The sequence below is a fragment of the Perca flavescens genome, chromosome 20 (genome assembly GCF_004354835.1).
Source record: "Perca flavescens isolate YP-PL-M2 chromosome 20, PFLA_1.0, whole genome shotgun sequence".
NCBI classification, from domain to species: domain Eukaryota; kingdom Metazoa; phylum Chordata; class Actinopteri; order Perciformes; family Percidae; genus Perca; species Perca flavescens.
The window spans coordinates 17,402,005-17,422,844 of record NC_041350.1 but is presented as its reverse complement, the minus strand read 5'-3'; the positions used below and the strand labels follow the sequence as shown (position 1 = coordinate 17,422,844).

At 38.3% G+C, this 20,840-nt stretch overlaps 1 protein-coding gene across 2 annotated transcripts in view; it reads right to left on the bottom strand.

Moving 5' to 3' along the window:
* Window positions 1-189: 189 nt before the first annotated feature.
* myo6b (myosin VIb) overlaps window positions 190-20,840 on the bottom strand; it is a 37,885-nt gene continuing 17,234 nt past the window's right edge. For both annotated transcript variants that reach the window (XM_028565698.1, XM_028565699.1), the window contains 16 exons: window positions 20,110-20,205; window positions 19,515-19,685; window positions 16,369-16,407; window positions 16,179-16,272; window positions 15,105-15,235; window positions 14,761-14,838; window positions 14,502-14,631; window positions 12,998-13,088; window positions 11,975-12,125; window positions 10,451-10,659; window positions 10,294-10,372; window positions 7,775-7,935; window positions 4,057-4,160; window positions 2,784-2,918; window positions 1,609-1,827; window positions 190-831 (listed from right to left, as the gene is read on the bottom strand). In XM_028565698.1, the coding sequence (XP_028421499.1) occupies window positions 632-831; window positions 1,609-1,827; window positions 2,784-2,918; window positions 4,057-4,160; window positions 7,775-7,935; window positions 10,294-10,372; window positions 10,451-10,659; window positions 11,975-12,125; window positions 12,998-13,088; window positions 14,502-14,631; window positions 14,761-14,838; window positions 15,105-15,235; window positions 16,179-16,272; window positions 16,369-16,407; window positions 19,515-19,685; window positions 20,110-20,205 (2,088 nt within the window). In that variant the 3' untranslated portion in view covers window positions 190-631. The remainder of the gene's footprint in view (window positions 832-1,608; window positions 1,828-2,783; window positions 2,919-4,056; window positions 4,161-7,774; window positions 7,936-10,293; window positions 10,373-10,450; window positions 10,660-11,974; window positions 12,126-12,997; window positions 13,089-14,501; window positions 14,632-14,760; window positions 14,839-15,104; window positions 15,236-16,178; window positions 16,273-16,368; window positions 16,408-19,514; window positions 19,686-20,109; window positions 20,206-20,840) is intronic.

Below are 20,840 nucleotides of genomic sequence, written 5' to 3'. Positions count from 1 at the left end.
GTTATGAAAATTTAGCCATCACGTGATTGTCCCAAGTGTCAAACTTGTAAATGGAGGACCAAAATATCATTATTATTTGTATTCTTATGAAATACAGTATAAATATATATATATATATATATATATATATATATATATATATATATATATATATATATATGAAAGACAATATTGTTAGTCTCTATTAAATCTACATATTTTCTCTTAACATCTCATTTATTGTCCTTATTACAGACCATTAAGGTTTCAGGTTAATAGCTAGATAAGCTACGCACCAATTAAGACTTCCTGGGTGTAGTGCAGTGATATTGCAATTTAAGGCCTCACAGTGCGATGATCCATTCAAGCATAGATTGACAAGAAGACTGAAATGCTAACGCTACACCAATAAGGTGTTACACTGCAAAATAAAATATATAAAAAGTGAAGATGAAGAACATCCCGGTATTTAAAAGGAGATGAAACACTGAGTGCATACGGTAAGATTGTATAAGGAGCATCTTTCTCTGTGGTTACTTCTTTTCATCCCAAAAACCGCAGGTACACCGCGCTGGCCTTGAATGTGCATGTTTATGTTTGTGAGTCTGTGTATCAGTGTCATGTTTCAGGACGCTTATCTTGCTGCTGTGATTCACTTGAGGAGACTCTGAAGCATGGCCGTAGCGTACGTCGGGCGAGCCTGCTTGTTCTCAATGGCTTTCTTGAGGTACTGAATTCCATCGCAGCGTTCCCAGATTTCTTCAAACTGCCTGGGCAGGATCTCTGCCCCCCGCTTCCTGGTCAGACCTGTCTCCTCCAGACTCAGCTCACACATCTCCATGTCATCTTTCCCTGAGTAGTGGGCGAATAAGGACAGAGGGTTACTGAAAGGACGTGCACAAGTATCCATTAAATGTACATTTACGCACTAAACTCCTGTTTAAAGCTCCTATATAAATCATATCAAGTAGGGCTGAAACAATCATTTGATTTACATAATTTCAAATTGGGATTTTGCTGCTTTCCTTTGATTTATATATATATATATATTTATAAATTAATTGATCTTTTTTGGAGTTTGTAAGACAAAACAAGTGATTGGAAGGCAATCTGAGGATTGGGAACCCTGAAAAAATAATTGAAGAGATATGAAAGAAAAATATTTGTTTTACGCAAAAGAATGCTTAATGTAAAATCACTTTCTTATTGTCACAATAGGGTTAGGGTTAGGGTTAAGGAATGAGAGAATCCATCTTCGCATTTTATCCTATCCTATCAGGAGTGATGGGCAGCCACTGTTACAGCACCCGGAAAGAAATTCAACCTAACATACAGGTTTTGGTGGTGGTGGGGGGAAATTATGATTTTTGAAATACCTTAATTGATGCTTTAATTAACATATTGTTCCTGCCTTAAGTCATGCATGAGATACTATTAATCCTTGTATATTACTGATAGTTCATGAAATACTACATGAATGAATTCATGCTTAGTCATGCATAAAGTCATGCATGAATTCACGATAATTCATATACCCTTTTTATAAAGTGTTACCAAAATAATGGTAAGTTGCAATGCAAATATCAGGATTTTATGATATAAAAATACAATCAAAAGCTGCCGACTCACCTGCAACCAACACAATAGGTTGTTTGTCTGGGTGAAGCTCCATCTGTCTGGCTATCCAGGGCCCATCGAAGTGGGCGTACCACCAGCCCTTCTTTTTATTCTGCGGGTCTTTGTACTGGTCTGCTGGCCGAATGAAAGGAATGCGAAAATATCGCTGCTGGCGGTTCATGGCCACTTCCTGATGCTGGGCGGTCATCGGAGGAGCTGGGTTCTGTTCAGCTGCAGTGGGAGTGTGATCATTATTAGATTGTTGTTTATCTCCAGAGTAGCATTCACAACAAAGCATCTGACATTTGGTCCTAAATAACCATAGAATACTCGTGTTTTTCCATGTTTTGCTAACAGCACAGAACAAGCTGAGTGGGGCAGAAAAAAAAAGTATAAAGCTTTCATAATGTACGAGATGAAAAAGGACACAGGAAATGCCCAAGTAAATATCACATGGAAAAGCCAGGTAAAGCAGCTTTTAGCCTCTTATGAAATGGCTTGATATGACCCTTGCTGCATCAGCAGAGATCCAAGAAGAACAGGATCCAAGTATAAGGCAAACAAAGCTCTGCCAGTATGGCTTTCAGGAGCTAGCATATCAAAAGAGAAAGTCGAGTAAATGTAGTGAAAGTAGAAGCAACAGGGAATCTAATGTTCCCATTCCCCCATCAAACTTAATATTTGTTTTCAAGATGAAAAAAGGAATGCAGAGCACCGATAAGCTTTAAAGCAGCAACATAACATTTGTGTGTGTGTGTGTGTGTGTTTTTGGCACAGACCAAATGCTTGGTTGACAAAGCAGTGAGCTGTCATAGTAGAAGCTACTGAACCTGAAGAGGCATGGCTGGCAGTTACTTGCTAATTAGAACAAATATTTTGGACAGAGCCAGGCACAAGGTGGCTGCATTTTCAGGCCTTGGCGTCTTGTTGGCTAATTGAATGTTAGGAAACACAAGGAGATTATTTGTGCGCAGGTTTCCTGCTAATGACAGTGAGTGGCAAAAGTGGGAGAAAATAAACATTTGTGACCTGTAATATGATGTGCCAGGGGTGAGGTGTGCATGTATGAAATGTACATTTGTGTGCTGCGTTTGTGAATATACAGATTTGTGTTCATATCTATGATGATGCATGAAATTATATTCATTTAGAGCAAGAGGGTGATACAGGGAATAATCTCTACTAACCGTAGTCAGTGATAGATTTAGGAGCTCTCTGATCACTTCCGTCATCGGTACGTTTCTTGTTCTTGGACTTCCATGCGTGATAGACCTTCAGACGGCGGTGGAACTCCTCTCTGCAGGCCGCCAGCAGCTCAATGTCTGTCCACACAACATGACAACATGTGAGTACTCAAACAACTCCACAACACGCAAATATTTATGGAATAGGCATGGAACATACAGGTATTCCCATAGATATAGAACAAGGGTATTCCCTTCCATCCTACGTTCACTGGTCTCAAGGAATTTTCCCTACATGTCACTTGTTTTTCAAGTCCAATTCTGGAAATGTCAAATCATAATTTATTTTGAGGCTTCTGGAATTTTTCATTTTAAGCTTGTAATATCATATTTTACAATATGAAGCTGGACTCTGGTTGAACTAGTCTGGCACTCTGATGAAGGCAACATAGCCAAAATCATTTAGGGAATCATTTGGGAAGCATTAAATTGGAGGTTAGTTCTACAACATGTTTAATTTTGATAAAATTGTACTATATACTGTATATAACACAGTAAAATGAGGAGTTTAGGGGCTCACACTGTGTGTTTCTTTCCAATAATGAAATACAAGAAAAGATTCACAGCATACAGTTCTAAAGTTATAATTAGTAAGACTTCAAACACAGCTTTTTGGTTTTACCACCAAATCAAAATTAGCCAGATGTCCTTGGAATCCCACTGTCCCCAGCACTGATTACTGTATACAGTAAGTGGCAACGATAAAAGGCATTGACAAGTGTGAAAGCAGAAAGGCATCTGCTTTGCATGCTGACTGAGGAGAGGGTTGGCTGGGAATGACTCGGAAGGGCAGTAATAATGATAATTTTCTCTCTCTACCAATAAAACGCATGCTGATGAGTCATAGCAGCTGTGGGAAGGGAACATCCTCAGATTGATATATTTTTTTTTTTTTTAGGCAAGACATCTTGTGTTCACACTCTGTACAGACTGCAGCCTCAGCTTTTTAACACTCACTTTGGCTATTAAAAAAAATTATGAAGAGAAAAAAATGAAACAGTGCAGATGAAAAACGTTTTAGGTGAAAAAACATGCTGCTGAATTATTTAATCTAGGCGCTAAATAACTGTACAATACGTTTGGAATGAAAGAAAATGGTTGCATTTCACTAAGAGCTCTTCCACCTGGATCTGTTTGTAACACCCGGTTCAGCGCACACACACTCTGTTTAGTTGATAAAGGTGGCATCATCCTGATCTCGTTCGGGATTTCTCACCACAGGAAGTGTTGATGACATCTCGCAGCTCAGCATACTTCCACTTGCTGAGGTCATACTTTTTCACACCGGCAGCAGCTTTGGTTGCCTGCACTTGAGGACCCCTGTAGCAAGGAACAGATGAATGTGGGTGTGTTAAAGGGAGAAAAAAATATAAAAAGAAGGTGAGTGTGAAGACAGGTAAGAGTGTGACAAGGTGGGAGTGACCAGAGATTAAGCGTTTTAGGTTTCTTATTTTTCATCAGGGAAGTGACAGCTTCTAACAGAACAGCTCATCAGGAACACAGTACTAAGAGCAACATTTGACGTGTATTTTGACCAGTCTTGTAAAAGTACTTAAAAGCAATACTTGAGTAAAAGTACAAGTATCTTACCAGAAAATAAATTTGGTAGAAGTTAAAGTCACTTTTTAGAATATTACTTGAGTAAAAGTCTTAAAGTGCTCAAATTATGCTCAATTTCAGGTTCATAATTGTATTTAGAGGTTGTACCAGAATAGGTTTATGTGGTTTAATAAAAAAAAAAAACATATTTTTGTTGCACACTGCTGCATCTCCTCTTTTCACCCTGTGTGTTGAGCTCTCTGTTTTAGCTACAGAGTGAGGCATCTCACTTCTATTCCATCTTTGTTGGGAGTCACACATGTGCAGTAGCTATGAGTATGAGGGCGTGCCACGCTAGCAGCTAGGTGAGCATTATAACGTATGTTACAAAGTGACGCACGATCGTCACGGAAGTAAAGGCTAGACTACAATAGAGCTGTTTGGAGCAGTTTGAGAACAGTGTTTTCTGTTGGAGATGGTAAGTCCCTTTGGGGTGGACTTTGGGCTTTTTCACTTTGTAAACCTATAACGTGCAAAAAAAAGATATATAACACAATAAAGGAAAGGGAAAAAGCCAAAAACCATAATATGAGCACTTTAAATTATCTGATGTTTACTGTACTTAAGTATCAAAAGTAATTTTCTGATATTAAATGTACTTAAGTATTAGAAGTAAAAGTAAAAAAACAACATTTGATTATGGCCAAAGGTATGTAACGTTATCTTCATCACCACTGTCATCGGTGTGGTCATCGTCTGTTACCATGGCGGCAGAGCCTGCAGCAGGTGCTTCTTCTTTAGTTTTGGCCTATGTATGTTTTTTTTTTTTTTTTTTTGCTTGGCAACAAACAGGCATCACGTCACCAACATTTTGTAGTAACGAGTAACTAAGATGCTATGGGGAAATGTAGTGGAATAAAAGTATACATTTCATTTAGGAAATGTAGTGGAGTAGAAGTAAAAGTTTCCGGAGATATAAATAATGAAGTGAAGTACAGATACATGAAAATTCTACTTAAGTACAGTAACAAAGTATTTGTACTTCGTAACATTACAACACTGATTTTGACTGGATCGTAGTGGGATGTGGAATTTCAATGGCAGACAAAATACATGAATATTAAAAGGAAAACAGGATTTTCGCCCTCAGCAAGAAATTAAAACAGATGCCTCACTTCTTTCAAGCCCTCCTCACTGTCTCAGCTGATTAAATTAGACACCGGTCAGCAGGGGAACTGAAGAGCAGAGTCTGTCCGTATCATTGCAACCTAATGTTTCAACTCCACTTAAAATGATGAAAATCTCTTCTAATGTTACAACTTACATCTGCTGGCAGTTTGAACGTTTTTGCCCAGGCTTATTTTAACCAGAATGAAAGATGACTACAAAATAAAAGGCAAATGATGCAGTACTGTAATATATGATTGAAACTGGGGCTGCAGAGTTTCAGCTATTTGAATGCTGCAGCACGTCTGAGCTCGTGTCAGCCGTGTCTCCAGCTTCCCTGCTGAGTTGAGGCTGCTAATTCAATAATGCGATGGATTTACCCCCTCTATTTACAGTCGGCATAGCTGCTAATGTCTCACAGAAGAGGATTACCGATCTACAAATCATCAGCCAGATTACCATTTATAATTCATATTGACTGGAAAGATGAATCGTGATCATCGCCAGTCTGGCCAGTGTGTGATGGTGATGATGCTTTATTTTTGCTGCAGCCAGGAAAGAAGAAGTGAGAGTGAAGCGATAGCCAGGGCTTTGCTTTTGGCAGTAGGTGAACAGAAAATGGATGTAGAAGGAAGGAAGTGGTCATCTAGCTACAACGCCAGCAAGTGTGCATACTTCTACTGCACCCATGTGTGTTTAAGCTCAGTGGTGTGCACATGTAACACACGTGACCTTTGGAGCTTCTTTCTTGCAGCAGATCACCTTTTGGTTTTCAGGGGGCAGCTGACTTACAGGGATAGCAGGAGACATCCAACATGATCCCTGGATGCCCGAGCTAACTCTGACGAGATTACAGACTATTGGATCAAATGTAATTCTGTGCTCACCGGACCTGCAGATAAGACCCATGCAGGCTTTGAGAGGACCTCTCCTGGCTTTAAACACAGAGTGGGGTTAAGGGAATTCACTTCCACTTCCACTGTGGAGTTCAAATTATGATGAGATTTAGGAATATGAAGTCTGCATGACATACTGTATTTAAATGAGAATAATGGCAGTGTTTGAAATGACTCTGAGCTGCAATCCAGTAAACTACTGAGTGTCTACTATATAGGGAATAATGAATGAGGGAACAAAGGAGTGATTTTTAACACAGCTAGCTTGCAAGATACTTTAAACTGCAGGTAACCATGGGAACAGTACTATGCATTGTGTTCCTGTACATAACCTGTTACCTGTGGTTCCCTTCCACACAGTAGAGTATGTCAACACTAGTAAATAAATAAAGTACCATTTTGTACTATTATGAATACTGTACTGTACTTATTTACTTATTTACTGTACATATTTCATAGCAGTGGTCAGAAAAAAATAATATTGTCAGTTGTCATAATTAAAATCCACTGATATCATTATTGAGATTTAAGCTAGAGGTCCACACGAGTGAGTTAATTAAGACCTACAACAAAACGTCTTACGTAATTATCATACAGTTTAAAGTAGTTATAAACTATACATGTATTTAAAGGACATAACAGAATAACAGATTTACAACAACTCAATGTATAAGTCAGGGGAAGCACACAGACAGTCAAGCTCATGAGCTTGTGCAAAGGACACAGACAAGCTTTATCAACTGCAGACTCATGCAGAGCCAATTAAGATCAGAGAGAAATCAGAGATCACATGCTGCACATTCTGATGCACCTATCATTTATGATTTGGTGGGCCATCTTCATTTTTGTGTGATAATTATCACACATAATTATTCACTAAATGGCATATCTTATGATTCATAAGATTCACATAAAATAACACATACCAGACATCTAAATATAACTGGTGATTTCATAAAATTAAAGGATTTTTTTTTTTTGGCTTTGCATTGCTGGATTATTTCTGCATTTATTTTAGGGAGCTGAGACAGTTATGACTATGACTAGTCCTACTAGAGGATAAGACAGATGGTGAGGGAGTGAGGGATTATTGTTTGTGGGAGGTATACTTGGACACAGGCAGTTATAGTGCCGATATCTTACATGGCTCTGGCTGAGGATGAAGAGATAGGAAGTTCTGAAAATGACTCGTCGCTGGGAGAAAACACAGCAACGGGAAAAATGCAGTTACACACGCATGCTGAGGTTAAGAAATACAGTACTGTTCAAATTATTTTCCACACTGCTTGTTTACTGTGCAAAATGTTTGCATTGTGTTCACATATAGAATACCTGCGCAGGCTTGCGTCCAGCTGCCCCTCCTCAGTGATGAGCTCTGCCTCACTCTGAGCGATTCTCATGGCTAACTCTCTGTCTCTTCTCTCCTGCTCCACTATGGTGCTGCGCTGGACCTGCTCCTCACGCTCCACAGCCAGCTGAATCTCCAACTCCGCCTGTAAACACAAACATACACAAACAGCTTTTAATGTGACTTTATAAACTCTACATAAACCTAGATCCTGTCGAAATACTGATGCTGCACTGTGTGCCAGACCCTTCATAACAATTACAGCTCTGCTGTGAGCCCAAGCCTGATTAGGCATATTTATCCGGAGGGTAGAGCTGCTAATGAAGCTTTACTGGTCATATGTATAGACACAACAGGGCATACAACAGACAAACATTCAACAACAATCAGTCGGGACATTGTTATAGAAATTTTAACCAGATTAAAACTTTTTTTTACTTTACAGAAAAGAAATATCTTTAATAGCCCAAACATTACTATATACAAATCAATAAATATATCTATGTGAATATATATGTATGTGTATCTAAAATATATTCATCTCCTATATACTCGCCACTAATGAAGTCCACAATGGATACTTTTCTCTGAGGAGCTTTAAATATGAATGCCTTTCCAGTTAACAATATATTATTTATACTATAGGGGGGGTCAAACCAGCAGCAGCTGTGATACATGCCAGTGTGAAGCATGAGAACCCAAACTTGAAATTGTGATGGCCTCAGTTTGAAAGTTGAGCTGCTTTATAGCAAGCGCAAGCAGGTTTTATAGACAGCCTTGCATGCTGCTCAAAATAGCTTTATTACACAGATTGTATGTTAAACCCCCAAATAACCATAGGCACTCTCTCTTTCCAAAAAAGTCAAATCAAATTCATTGTTTGCAGAATAAGACCCATGAGATGTATTGACTACTTAACTCACATTTCAAAAGAGGATCCTAGGGGGAAAAAGGTATAAAAACATCTCAATAATTTGTTAATGTTCACAAATATGTATTACACTACTTTCAATGATAGAGAGAATACATTGGAAGTCTTCAATTGAGTGAGGTTCCCATTTAAAAAAAACAAAATACTGCAGAGTCAAAGACTGAGTGTTGTGCAATAAATAGGGTTAGGTTAAAAGACATCATCATACAAAGTTTGAAGTGAGCAAGATACAGTGCCAGACTAACCTTTGACACAGCAGAAAATAGCAAAGAACACAGAGTAATATGCCATGAAAGTCACAGGAGACACCCTTAGAAAGTTTACTGCTGCAGCTTTGAGCCTGAGAGCAGTGGATAAACAAACTTTGCAGAGAGTCTCCTGAGACATGTGGCTTATGACAGCCTGGTCTCAACTGTCTCACTAGTAGAAAGAAAAAAATAACGACAGCATGCTAATGTCCAACTGGCCTTAGGTGAATAAAAAGGGCTTTAGATATACAGATGGTGTGATGCGCGTGTAACAGATGGATGAATGGATGGTTAGGAAAGGTGAGACATAATGGCAAAATGGAGGAGGAACAGGTGTGTGTATTGATAAGACCAGAGGAGAACAATTATGGAATATAAGGAAATAACAATTACACAAATGACTGGGAAAAATGAAATGTTTGTAAGTGAAACAGGCAGAGATGGATAATAGTGACAACGTGTAGATGAAAGTAAAAGGCATGATAATATAGGTATAACATAGGATGGCTATAAAGGGAGTTGAGTTAGGACAAACTCGGCAGGAAGTGGAATCATCAATCAAGACTTTGCGGGTAATCCACTGGGGATCTGACTAATGTCATGACCCAGCTGTTTCCGTGGGAGACCAAATGAATGTGTCACATCAGAGGGGAGAGCATGCAGAGTGAGAGGAAACATTAGAAACTTAACGGTGGTTTTGTGTGTTTTTTTTCCTGCTGCCCATTAAAGACAAAACACACACTATATACTGTATACTATATTCTTAGCAGCCATGGGATTCATTTGTGAGCTCAGTATGGTATTTGAAAATGAACATCATGAGACATGAAATTATTATTATTAAATTATTGGTATGCTGTTAAAAGCAGGGACTGTTTAGAAAACATTCGAGAACCTAACCTAGAAATATGGGAAGAAACCATAATAATTCCGTGACAGAGGTAATTTGTCCACAAACAATACTGCACATTATACTGTAGGAACAGACCCAATAAAGGTCCAGCTCAGTCTAGGATTAGGATTAAGTCTAGGAAACCATCTTGCTTTAATGTAATTATAATGGCAGTGTATGAGCACTCAGTCACTGCAGGGGTCAGTGACCTCATTGGGTGTAAACATAAAGCTCAGAAGAGAGTGCAGGGAGCCATGAGTTCATAAACATGCACTCATAAATAATCTACAGTAAAAAGTTAAAAAAGACATATACATTATACACACAACTTGATATTCAATCTAATTTGGGAGTTTTCTAGGTCCTCTTCTTACATTTATGACCGACAGAAGACCATAATATAAAAATATAAGATTTTAGGGTGGTCCACACCTGTATTACTTTCTCTTCCTCCTCTCTCTTTTTTCTATCCTCTTCATCCTGCTTCCTCTTCAGCTCCATCTCGGATTTCCTAAAATGTTTGGAGAAAAGAAATCTTCACTAAAACTGACAGACAACCATTTGATAATCCTCCTCAGCCATCACTTACAGTCTTCTGTCGTCTTCCTCCTGTTTGCGTCGTTGCTCTTCCTTCTCCCTCGCCTTCCTCTCTTTTTCCATCTCCTCCTCAATGTGTTTCAGCCTCTCGCTCTCTTCTTCCTCCTGCTTCTTCTTTTGCATGGAGGAGAGCAGCTGCTCTGAGCGTTTCACCAGCCCCTGGTACTCTGTGTCAATCTCTTTCCAGGTCATCACTGTAGCCTAGGGGTCAAGAGAAAGATCAGAATGGCAGGTGATGGTCACAAAATGAAGAAATACTTTTTTATGTCTTTATCCAACTCTTCTCAGTCATACGCCTCAGTGGAGTTCAAAGCCATGGGTTGCCTTGAACACCATTACTACTAATAATAATAATAATACTAATATGGGTTTATCAACAATAGAAACTGATGAGATTCCCTCAGGATAAATATTCTGAATTTGTTTGAATAACAGTTTGTTTACTTTCAATCACGGGGAGGGAACATTTTCAAGAAGTGACACTGAGTGCACTTATAGCCTGACTGCATATAGTCTACCGTTACTATGGCACAACCTTCACATGTGGCAACAAGGGAAGACACTGACTGACACTGTGACTGTCACTTGCACACTGCAGCCAAAATGCTCAATTCCCCACTATACTTGTCAGACAATCAGCAGGGGGAGAAGAGGTCACCGTATTGTGAAGATTCATTAGAGTGAGTCTCTAACAGTGGCACAGGGAGGGAAGATGACAAGGTCTTGTCTCCAATGTATAGAGGTCTGAATGACAGCCACTGGCATCTCATGAATTATTCATTCTGAAACGCCGTGCCAGGAGCAATTTCTGAGCACTCAGAACACCATGAGTGTCAACAGTGGGATAGCTAATATGCTAACAGAAGAAGATAGGGGGAGTGGGTGAGGCTGATTGGGGTAAAGGGGGGAACCTTTGAGGAACCTATGAGCACTCTAATCATACCTGTTGATTGCATACAGAAAACCAACACTATTGGGAAGTCAGTGCCCAGATGTCTGGATGTGTTTGTGATGATTTGCCATAACTACAGGGTCCAATAAGACGGATGCTTATTGCTCAGGGAGAGCTGGGATTTCACTAACCACGTTTGATAATTTAGCAAAACAGACTCTCTAAATTATATTATTGGAGAGGAGAGGATTTCTTCTTCACCTAGCTCTTCTTTTTATCCTGAGGTGATTGAAAATATTGATTCTAAAAGAGACAGAATGAGAAAAGGGCACAGAACACTTAGGAAAGGGCATAGTGTAGAACAGTAGAAGACTGCTTGTGCCAGGGAGCGTGAATGTAGAGAATCATATACATTTGAGGCAGTCATGCCTAAAGCAAGGTACATATGTGCTCTGAAAGATCTTCCCCAGGATAAACACATATAAAGGAGAACAGCTAAATGTTTTATCGCTCTCACTGTATCATGCTCAAAGCACCTGAAAAACTGTTAACATGAGCAGCTTTAAAAATCACAAGAGCAAAAATCCACCTTGGGTTATATGAAAGAAGTGAACACAGACTCACCTTTATCTTTGCTAACAGAGTGTCTATGGAGACAGCCAGCTCCTGAACCTGTTTGGCCATCTCCTGCTTGCCCTCCTTCAGCCCATTCACCACCTTGTTGAACCGATCCATGTGTTTCTTCAGGTTTCGAACCTTTACCATGCCATCAATGCTATGAGAGAAGGGAAAAATGTAAATGTACACATGAAAATGTCATTAAAAAAAAGAGCAAAAGGCTGTTTAAAAGAAGTGATGAACATATTAAAAAAGTGATTAAGTGCAACTGAGGCATTAGTGAAATAGTTTTAATCTTGTGTCCCTGTGTTAATTGTTAAGTTATATCTTACAATATACGCCAAAATATATAAATAAATACCTTTAAATCCCTCTCTGTTCCCCTCCTCTAAAACATTTTTGAGGACTTTTGAACACGGGGGCATGAACATAAATTATTCCAATCAAATGTGATTTATGACGACAAGCAAACCCCAACCATCATATAGTATGAAATCACACTTGACTAGCAGACCAATATTATGGGTCAGAGGTGTGCATTTGCCTCACAGTTGGCAAAAATGTTGTTTATATTTCCGAGACAGCGTGATTGTGTTCTAATTTACCCCCCATCTCTACTTCCTGACTATAATGAGGATAAAGGAGGTGTGGGTGGAGGCCTGGTATAAAACATTTCCTCATGCATCCTAACACATACTGTACTGCCAGTCACAATCAAAATCTGATTCTCAAAAACTGAATCTGAAAACCCATCATCTGGATGGTTGGGTTCACAAGAGCAATTTTTTCAAATGCAACCCAATACAGCAAGACATACAGTATTTCCCAAAGCAGTGCAGTAAGACACCATTTCTCCACAGATGACTTTCTAGATTAATTTGAACTCCTAAATGCACAATATGGGAAAGCCATCAAAACCCACCAAGCATGAATCAGTTTAAATAAAAAGATAAAAGCATAGGAAATGGACAAACAGAAAGACAAATGCAATGTGTGTGTGCTGGGCACAAGAACCAACAGGAGACTCACCGTGGCTTATGCTTTTTCTTACACAACCACATGCGGACAGTCTTCTGTATCTTAATGCAGGCCAGAGCTCTGTAACTCATCTTGTTCCGAACTGTTGAAGATGGGGAGAAAAAAGGAAGAGGATTCAAACAAAGATGTATAAAAATACTAGTGGTGGTCTGTCATCTCTTTACTATGTCTCTCTAATAAAAGCCTCAAAAAATCCAGGGAAATACTTAAATGAGACACAAATATGCATCTGCACAACTTCTAGATTTGAAATCACTGCCGTTCCCAACTCTTACATAATTGACATACTTCTTCAGTGTATGAATATGCTGATCTACAAAAAACAAAGGTATACCATGGAAATAGTACAGCAAAGCCCTTAGACATTATACAAACAAACTTTATATCAAAAGATAAATATCAGACAGGTATGAGAAAAATGCAACTGAAAAGTTAAAGCTTAAATTATGCTCTAGCTAATTATGTTACAGCTATGTATAAACTGCTATAATGAGTAATATCAATCATCAGGCACAAAAACAAGTAGTGCAGAATATCGTACGACCACTATGCATGCTCTTTCTTTCTTCACACACACACACACACACACACACACACACACACACACACACACACACACACACACACACACACACACACACACACACACAACTGTGATAATAAGGTAAGGTGTTGAAGGAAATAAATGACCAGCACCAGGGACATAAATTTCCTCCGGTCATTTATGAAAGAAATGTGTGGTCAAGCAGCGGCAGTGTTCTGTTATAACTCTAATGCAATTTAATTTGATGCTTTTACACAAATAAGCAGAAGCCAGCCGGCACTTTATTAAAGGCTGGAAATCAATAACTTGAAACAGAGTGTAATGCTACAAGAACTGCTTTTAGAGTACTATTCCATATTGCTCAAGGCTTTAGTATAGTTATCAGAGCTATATAATAACCTGTTAGGAAATGACAAAGCATCTCATACATGATCATCCACTAGAAAGGGAAATGGCTTAATTAACAAAATAACTTGTGCTACTGCCTTTCTTCAATTATTCTTTTATTATTATTATTATTATTATTATTATTATTATTATTATTATTATTATTATTATTATTATTAATTTGCAGTTTTGTGTAGAAGTCTCATGTGATGTGGCTCCAATATGTTTTGACCAGTATCACCTCTCTAGAAAGGACTTACTCAGGCCAAGCAGCATATGCATGATCTACATTGCCTAAGTGCTAAGAAATGGAAGTTTCATGACTTTATAATAAGTGTCTCTGAAAAAGACATAACCCAGGCAAAGACGATTACATATTTTTTTCAATGTCTAGACCAAGCGTGATCTGGACACCAAAGTTAGACCATAGACCAACCATAAGAGAAATGTCAAAACAGAAATTCATGACAATCAAAATCATTCCTAAGCCACACTGCAGATACTTATATTGAGGCTGCTTGAGTTACACATCACAAGCTCTGTTGTTCAGTGGATTCAACCCACGTTTGATGACAGACAGGCTGCACCACTGGACCTTCTTCCAGCAGCTGCACAACAACCACTGGTTGACTTTCTTCAGCAGCTCTGCGAGGTGTTCTGGATCAGACTTCATGATCTGGTCAAACTCAGCAAACTGATGCAGGTACACAAACACACAAATTAAGCTATGATCCTTGAAGTTTAAGATGTAGGCCTATTTGTAGAGTTCTGCATAATGAGCTGCAACATTAATGCACAATCAATTCTGTTGACTTCTCTGTACCTTTCCAGGGCGGAAGAACACTCTGGTCAATCCAAACTTGAAGTCATTGTCGTTTAGTCCCAGAGCTTTGAACAAAGCCTACAGAGAAAAATTCCCATTCAGTGGCACAGCAACTATATTATTAACTATATATATATATTATTATATAATATATTTGGTAAGAACGTAGGGAACTACATTCTTACCAAATATATGTTTGTTAATCATTTCCCATGTTGCTATAGGCTTTTTTTTTTTTTTTTTACAAAACTTTATTTTAAACAGATAACAATAATTATCTTACAGTAAACCAACTTTGCTGTTCTCCCGTGAAGGAGAAAACTATTCAACGTATGTAATCCCACCTTGCAGAAGAGTCGTGGATTCAGGCGTGTGAGCTTCTCAGGCATATACTGTTTATACATGTTGTAGAGCTCGTGGAAGGGGGCTCTGGAGGGGAAACCCCCCTGCATCAGGTCCAACACCGACACCATTCCTAATCAAGAAAAAAACACAACCAAAGAAAAAAAAGGTCTTTTGAAGTGAAACAGCATTGCCTGCAGAATTATAGTACACCGTAAAATGTACATTACTGACAATCTACTAAGCAAGCTGAAATCTGTTAGTTTACATACAGCATACACTACTCTGTTTTATCCCTAACAAGTACTTTATCAATGTCTGTGTGTGTGTGTATGTGTGTGTGTGTGTGTGTGTGTTTGTGTGTGCGTGCAAGTGAGAATAGTTGCACTGCATGAAAGAACAGTGTTACTTTATTGTAATCACAATCACAGAGGCTGTTGCAGGATCATATTAACTTCGGCATCAATTACAGTAGCAGTATGCTACTATGATGTAAAAATACGTAATTTAGCACTGTTTTATGTTTTTTTAAGCAACATGAAGCAAATAACAGATTTCCACTGCCATCATGGTCCATGGCCTCAAGTGAAGACGCAACATTTACAAAAAGGTCAAAATTACATAATGTGACAAGGAAACCGTCCAAAACAAGATGACAGTGTACAGTGCAGTATGCCCTGCACTGAAATATAGTATAAGTCAAATGTTACCAAAGGTTTTTCCAGTCACAACTGTTTAATATAATTCAACGTTTGCGGAAAGCAGTAGGAAGAAATGTAAATTTATATATCCTGCATTCCTTAAACCCGGAGCCTTTCCTTTTTGGAGAAAGGTCCAATATTTAGGTCAAATTCGAGTTATTCAAGGTTATTGGGTATGTCATATTCATATCATGATCTTATCATGTTGTTATATCATGATGTTTCACTATGGTCGTGCATCTCCTGTATTACATAAACTGGGTAAAGATATCCTTAGTAATCTTTTGTATATTTACTCATCCTTAAAATGATAAGTTGTAAATATGACAACTTTTTCAAAACCATACAGCACATTCTGTAAATGTTTGGTCCCACCTGAGCACTGCAACTGTGAGAGAATCAGAGCTCCTTCAAACTTGTGGCTGACCATCTTCAGGTTGGGTTTTACACAGCGGATGAAACTTGAGCCCTATACACACAAAGATTAATAATTACTTATTGATTCTGAGCAGACAAGCAAAAACCTTTTCTGTAAAATATACAATGAAGGTGACATATTACTCACAGTACTGCGAAGTTTTTCCAGCAGCAGGTTCAGCTGGGTCTGTGTGTGCAAGCAGACCAAAAAGAAATGTTTCGTGATTTATTTTTAATGTTTGTGATAAAGGTAGCCCAGACAGACATTTCCAATTAGGTTGTAGTGACACACATCATTGCCACAGGTAAGGAAGGGAGCAACCAGAGTTAAAGGCAAAGCAAATTTATCTGTATAGCACCTTTCAACAGCAAGGACATTTTAAGTGCTTTCCATAAAACATAAAAGGCATTAAGACAAGATATACAAGAGACACAGGGTAATTTGAAAAATAATATAAAAAGACAGTACATAGGATTTAAAAGGATTAAAACAAAGTAAAATAGAAGATCAAAATCAGATTTCATTAATTTGTTCAATGCACCTACTCAATCACCTGGTGATATCGTTGCATAAATCTGTGTCGTCTGCATAATTATGGGAAGGTATTTTGTTGTTTTCTATGACTTTCACTCGTGGGTGCATGCAGAGAGGCCTGAGAATAGAGCCTTGGGGGACTCCACATAATTTTTGTACGCTCAGATATGTAATTACCAATCAACACAACATAGTCCCTCTATACCCTTCAAATAGGATCCAAACCAAATTAGCACTGTGCCACAAAGTCCCACCAAGTTTCTAAGTCTGTCAAGTAATATGTTGTGGTCAACCGTGTTGAATATAGCACTGAGATCTAATAAGACTGAAAACTTTCCACTCTGTGTTTAAGTGAATTTCATTCAAGATCTTAAAATGTATGTTTTACATCACTTTTAACAGAATTTTAACAGATTATATTTATCTTAACATGTTTCCAACTGTAGAAAATGACAACTAGTCCAACATTTCCTCTCTATTTAACACATTCTAGCTATTTGAGGCTTTTTGAAACGCATGCATCATATTTGTGCATTAGTGATGAAAGCAAAAAAAGCTACATCATTCATAAAGAAATCTCAAATCTGAGGCTGGAGTTGGATTTTTTTTGGTTGCTGCTGAACTATAAGACATACAGCTAAAAGTTGTGGATTTTTTTGGCTTGCTCAACACACTTGTGTGTGAAACCCAGAATTTTTCATTCTTTGTTTCTCTTATTTTATTTTCACTTCCCCTGTTTTCCAACTCCTTTCTTTCATACCTCAAGCTGACTTTATCCAGCTTTATTCACCAAAGAAGGTTTTCTCTGAGGAAAGAGGTAAGATACTAATGGAAATCTAAAAGAGGGGAACACTGAAGGGAGAAGAAAGAGGGATGAAAAGAAAGGTGAAGGTCTGGAGATTAGAGTTAGAAAAGTCTGAAAAGAAGCTAAAAGATAAAGGAGTATTGTGAACTATCTTACTAAATTTTACACTTTGAAATCGGTAAACAGAACCGTTAAGCAGAACATTTGTGTATTTCAAATAGTACATCTAGGTAATTTTGCAAAATTCCTTGACAACCAATCAATAGTTTTTATGTTTTTCATCTTTAATTTGGACTACGTACTAAACAGTTGGGCAAAACCTACAAAAGTGTATACAATTAAAGTGACTATATGTAACTTTTACATTGTTTTTGAATAATTTTTCATCTGATGATCATAAATTACCTGTAACAGCAAACAAGTCTAACGCTATTTTTATATAGTTTTTATTAATGCCTTTTCTGATTTTTCCCGCAAAGTAACAGAATGATTTACGACAGGTAGACGGGGCTACAGAGCACACATTCTGACAGTTCACAGATTTTGGCGAAACAAAGGAAAAGCCTGTGTTAGTGAGTCAGTGGGTAAAAGGTAGCAGGAGATTTATACAGGCCTAATTGTATTTTAATTTTATTTTAGGAGTTATCTGGTGTAGTTATGGCTGATACTGGGGTAGGGCCATCACAGAAAAAAAGGAAATAAACGAAGAAGAACTAAAAGCTAAAAGGGTAAGTGAAAGACGACGTGCGAAACCGAGTGAATCTCGGTCTGGCTTTCCACAGATGGAGACAATTACGGGATTGTAAATTATTCAAAACAAACCCCAAATTGGCCCTCAGGTATGTAATATGTCTATTTCATTCATAAAATAACTTAAGATTGCGCGATGTGGTTGTAAGTCAGCAGCCTACATTAAATTACGTCCCCCTTCCATTTAGCACAGACGTGTTATTCCTTTTAGTCCGTTTTTTGTTGGCCTAATATTTTCTTTTCCTTTGCCCCCCTGTACTTGTGTAAAGCGTCCTTGGGTTTCATGAAATGCACTAAATAAATCCAAGTTATTATTACGTTGTTTGCTAAAATCAACGCTTAATCCTTTGCTCGTGACACAGTGACAGTGATATTGTTACCCAGTTTAGCTCACGATACATCCAGGCTAAGTTACCGTATGCAACACTTGAAATGCAACGATGCATCTGTAATGTATTCTCTCATTGTAAATGAATGATTTTCTGTCTGAGCAAAACATTCATCGCATCTATATGACTTCCCGGTAACACTAACTCAGTAATACAGTGGGCAATAAAGCGCCGTAAAGAAAAGAGCAGGTGTGGTAAAAACACTACAGCTTTTGTCCAAAGCGTCCGCTAGAATCTACAAGCTTTTCCAAGCTATTGGAAATATAATTTCCATGTCTTTGACAATGAAAGACATTCAAATTTACAATAACAAAAAGTTGTCGCAACTTAGTGTTGAAATTCAGTGGATTAATGAGTAGTATGTAAATGTAAATGGACTGTTCTTATATAGTGCTTTTCTAGTCACAACGACTACTCAAAGCACTTTAACATTGTAAAGGAACCATTCACCATTCAGACACATTCATACACTGTGGCCGAGGCTGCCGTACAAGGTCCCACCTGCTCATCAGATAATCATTCACACACATTCGGGGGCAACTCAGGGTTCAGTGTCTTGTCCAAGGACACTTTGACACAGGACTGCAGGGCCAAGGATCGAACCACCAACCTTCCGATTGGCAGGCAACCGCTCTACCACTGAGCCACAGCCACCCCCACGAAACAAAATAAAATTGTATTTGCTTATTATTATTTGTGGTAGTGAAATTGAAAGGTGTTGTCATAAACTAACAATTAGTATTATTCAATTGCAGTTATGTTAAGGACTTTGTCTAACAATCCGAAAATGACAAAAGTTTAACAATAACTCTGACCTTGAACTTGTTGCCAACGCTGATGAAGCCGAGTTTGCCCGCCTTTTGCTTGGAGTCCTTGTTGGTGATTGAGTTCTCAAACAGCTCTCGAACAAATTTGTCTTTCGATTCGGACACTAAGCCCTCCAGGGACATGTGGAGGGCATCGTTATTCTTTTCAACAAACCGAGTCTGTGGACACACAAACGCAAATGCATACCTTTGTGTAGTGGCAGACTTTTATATAGATGTACAAAATGCGAAAAACAAATGAATGCCAAGAATGCCTTAATCCCTACAGCATACAACAGACATCATCATCAATAACTTGATTTGGTCAAGTTATTTAAAAGTGTAAGAGATGTATTGTGACATTTGTACCAGGGCAACAAAAGTGTTCGAGCTGGAACAATTAGTGTATTACCTGATCAAATCTAATTTGCTTTGTTTATTGACTGTTGAGTTTTAGTTAGCTTTATAGTAACGCCACTATCTTGGGTAAGGGGTAACTATGTAGGACACATTATAAATAGAGTTGTTTGGTAAAAAAAGAATATTCTACTAGAATACTGGATTTTGAGAATACCACCTAGCCCCACAGATCTGAGTTAATTACCGTTTCATAGCAAACTGCTCCAGCAAAGTGCCTGACGATAAAGCCCTCGTCATCCCGGAGATTCCTGTGAATGGTCAACTTTGACTTCCTGGGAACCTAAGCAGGAGAGGAAGAAAGCTAATCGTATTTAATGACAGAGCTAAAACACATATAAATGGACTTTACTCTAATCCTGTCCATCACCACCTCTACGGCAGCACCACAAGTGTGAGGAAGAGTGAGGAAGGCTGGTTTGAAGAATGAAACTTTTGCAGTGCAGTGAAATCCATCAAAAAAGTATGAAATTATGGAATACATATTCTCACAAACTCTATTATCATATCTTGTATTGTTAATGAACCCAGAACTCCAGCATTTTTAAACTCCATTTGCTTCATCAGTGAGACGAAGCATAATAAATTATTCTTAGTGTAAAAACTGTATAGCTGAATTTTTAGCTCACAGCATTTTCAAGCACTTTAGATTATGATTAATGTCTTTCACTCTATTAAATGTATAGAATAGTCTTTATTTGAGTAATAACTCTCCCTGCAGTAGAGTGTGGCTGCAGCAAGCCAACTCTAATCTTAAACTTGAATTAGTGTCAAGGCTACATTTCTAAAAGGATTTCATGCTTGCAGAGATACAGGGCGAGAGTGTCGGACAAAAGGGACAACGACAGAGACAAAGGGAGGGATCAGGACTGTGCGTCATTCACAAAACTGCAGTTACAAACAGGCAGAGTAGAAATG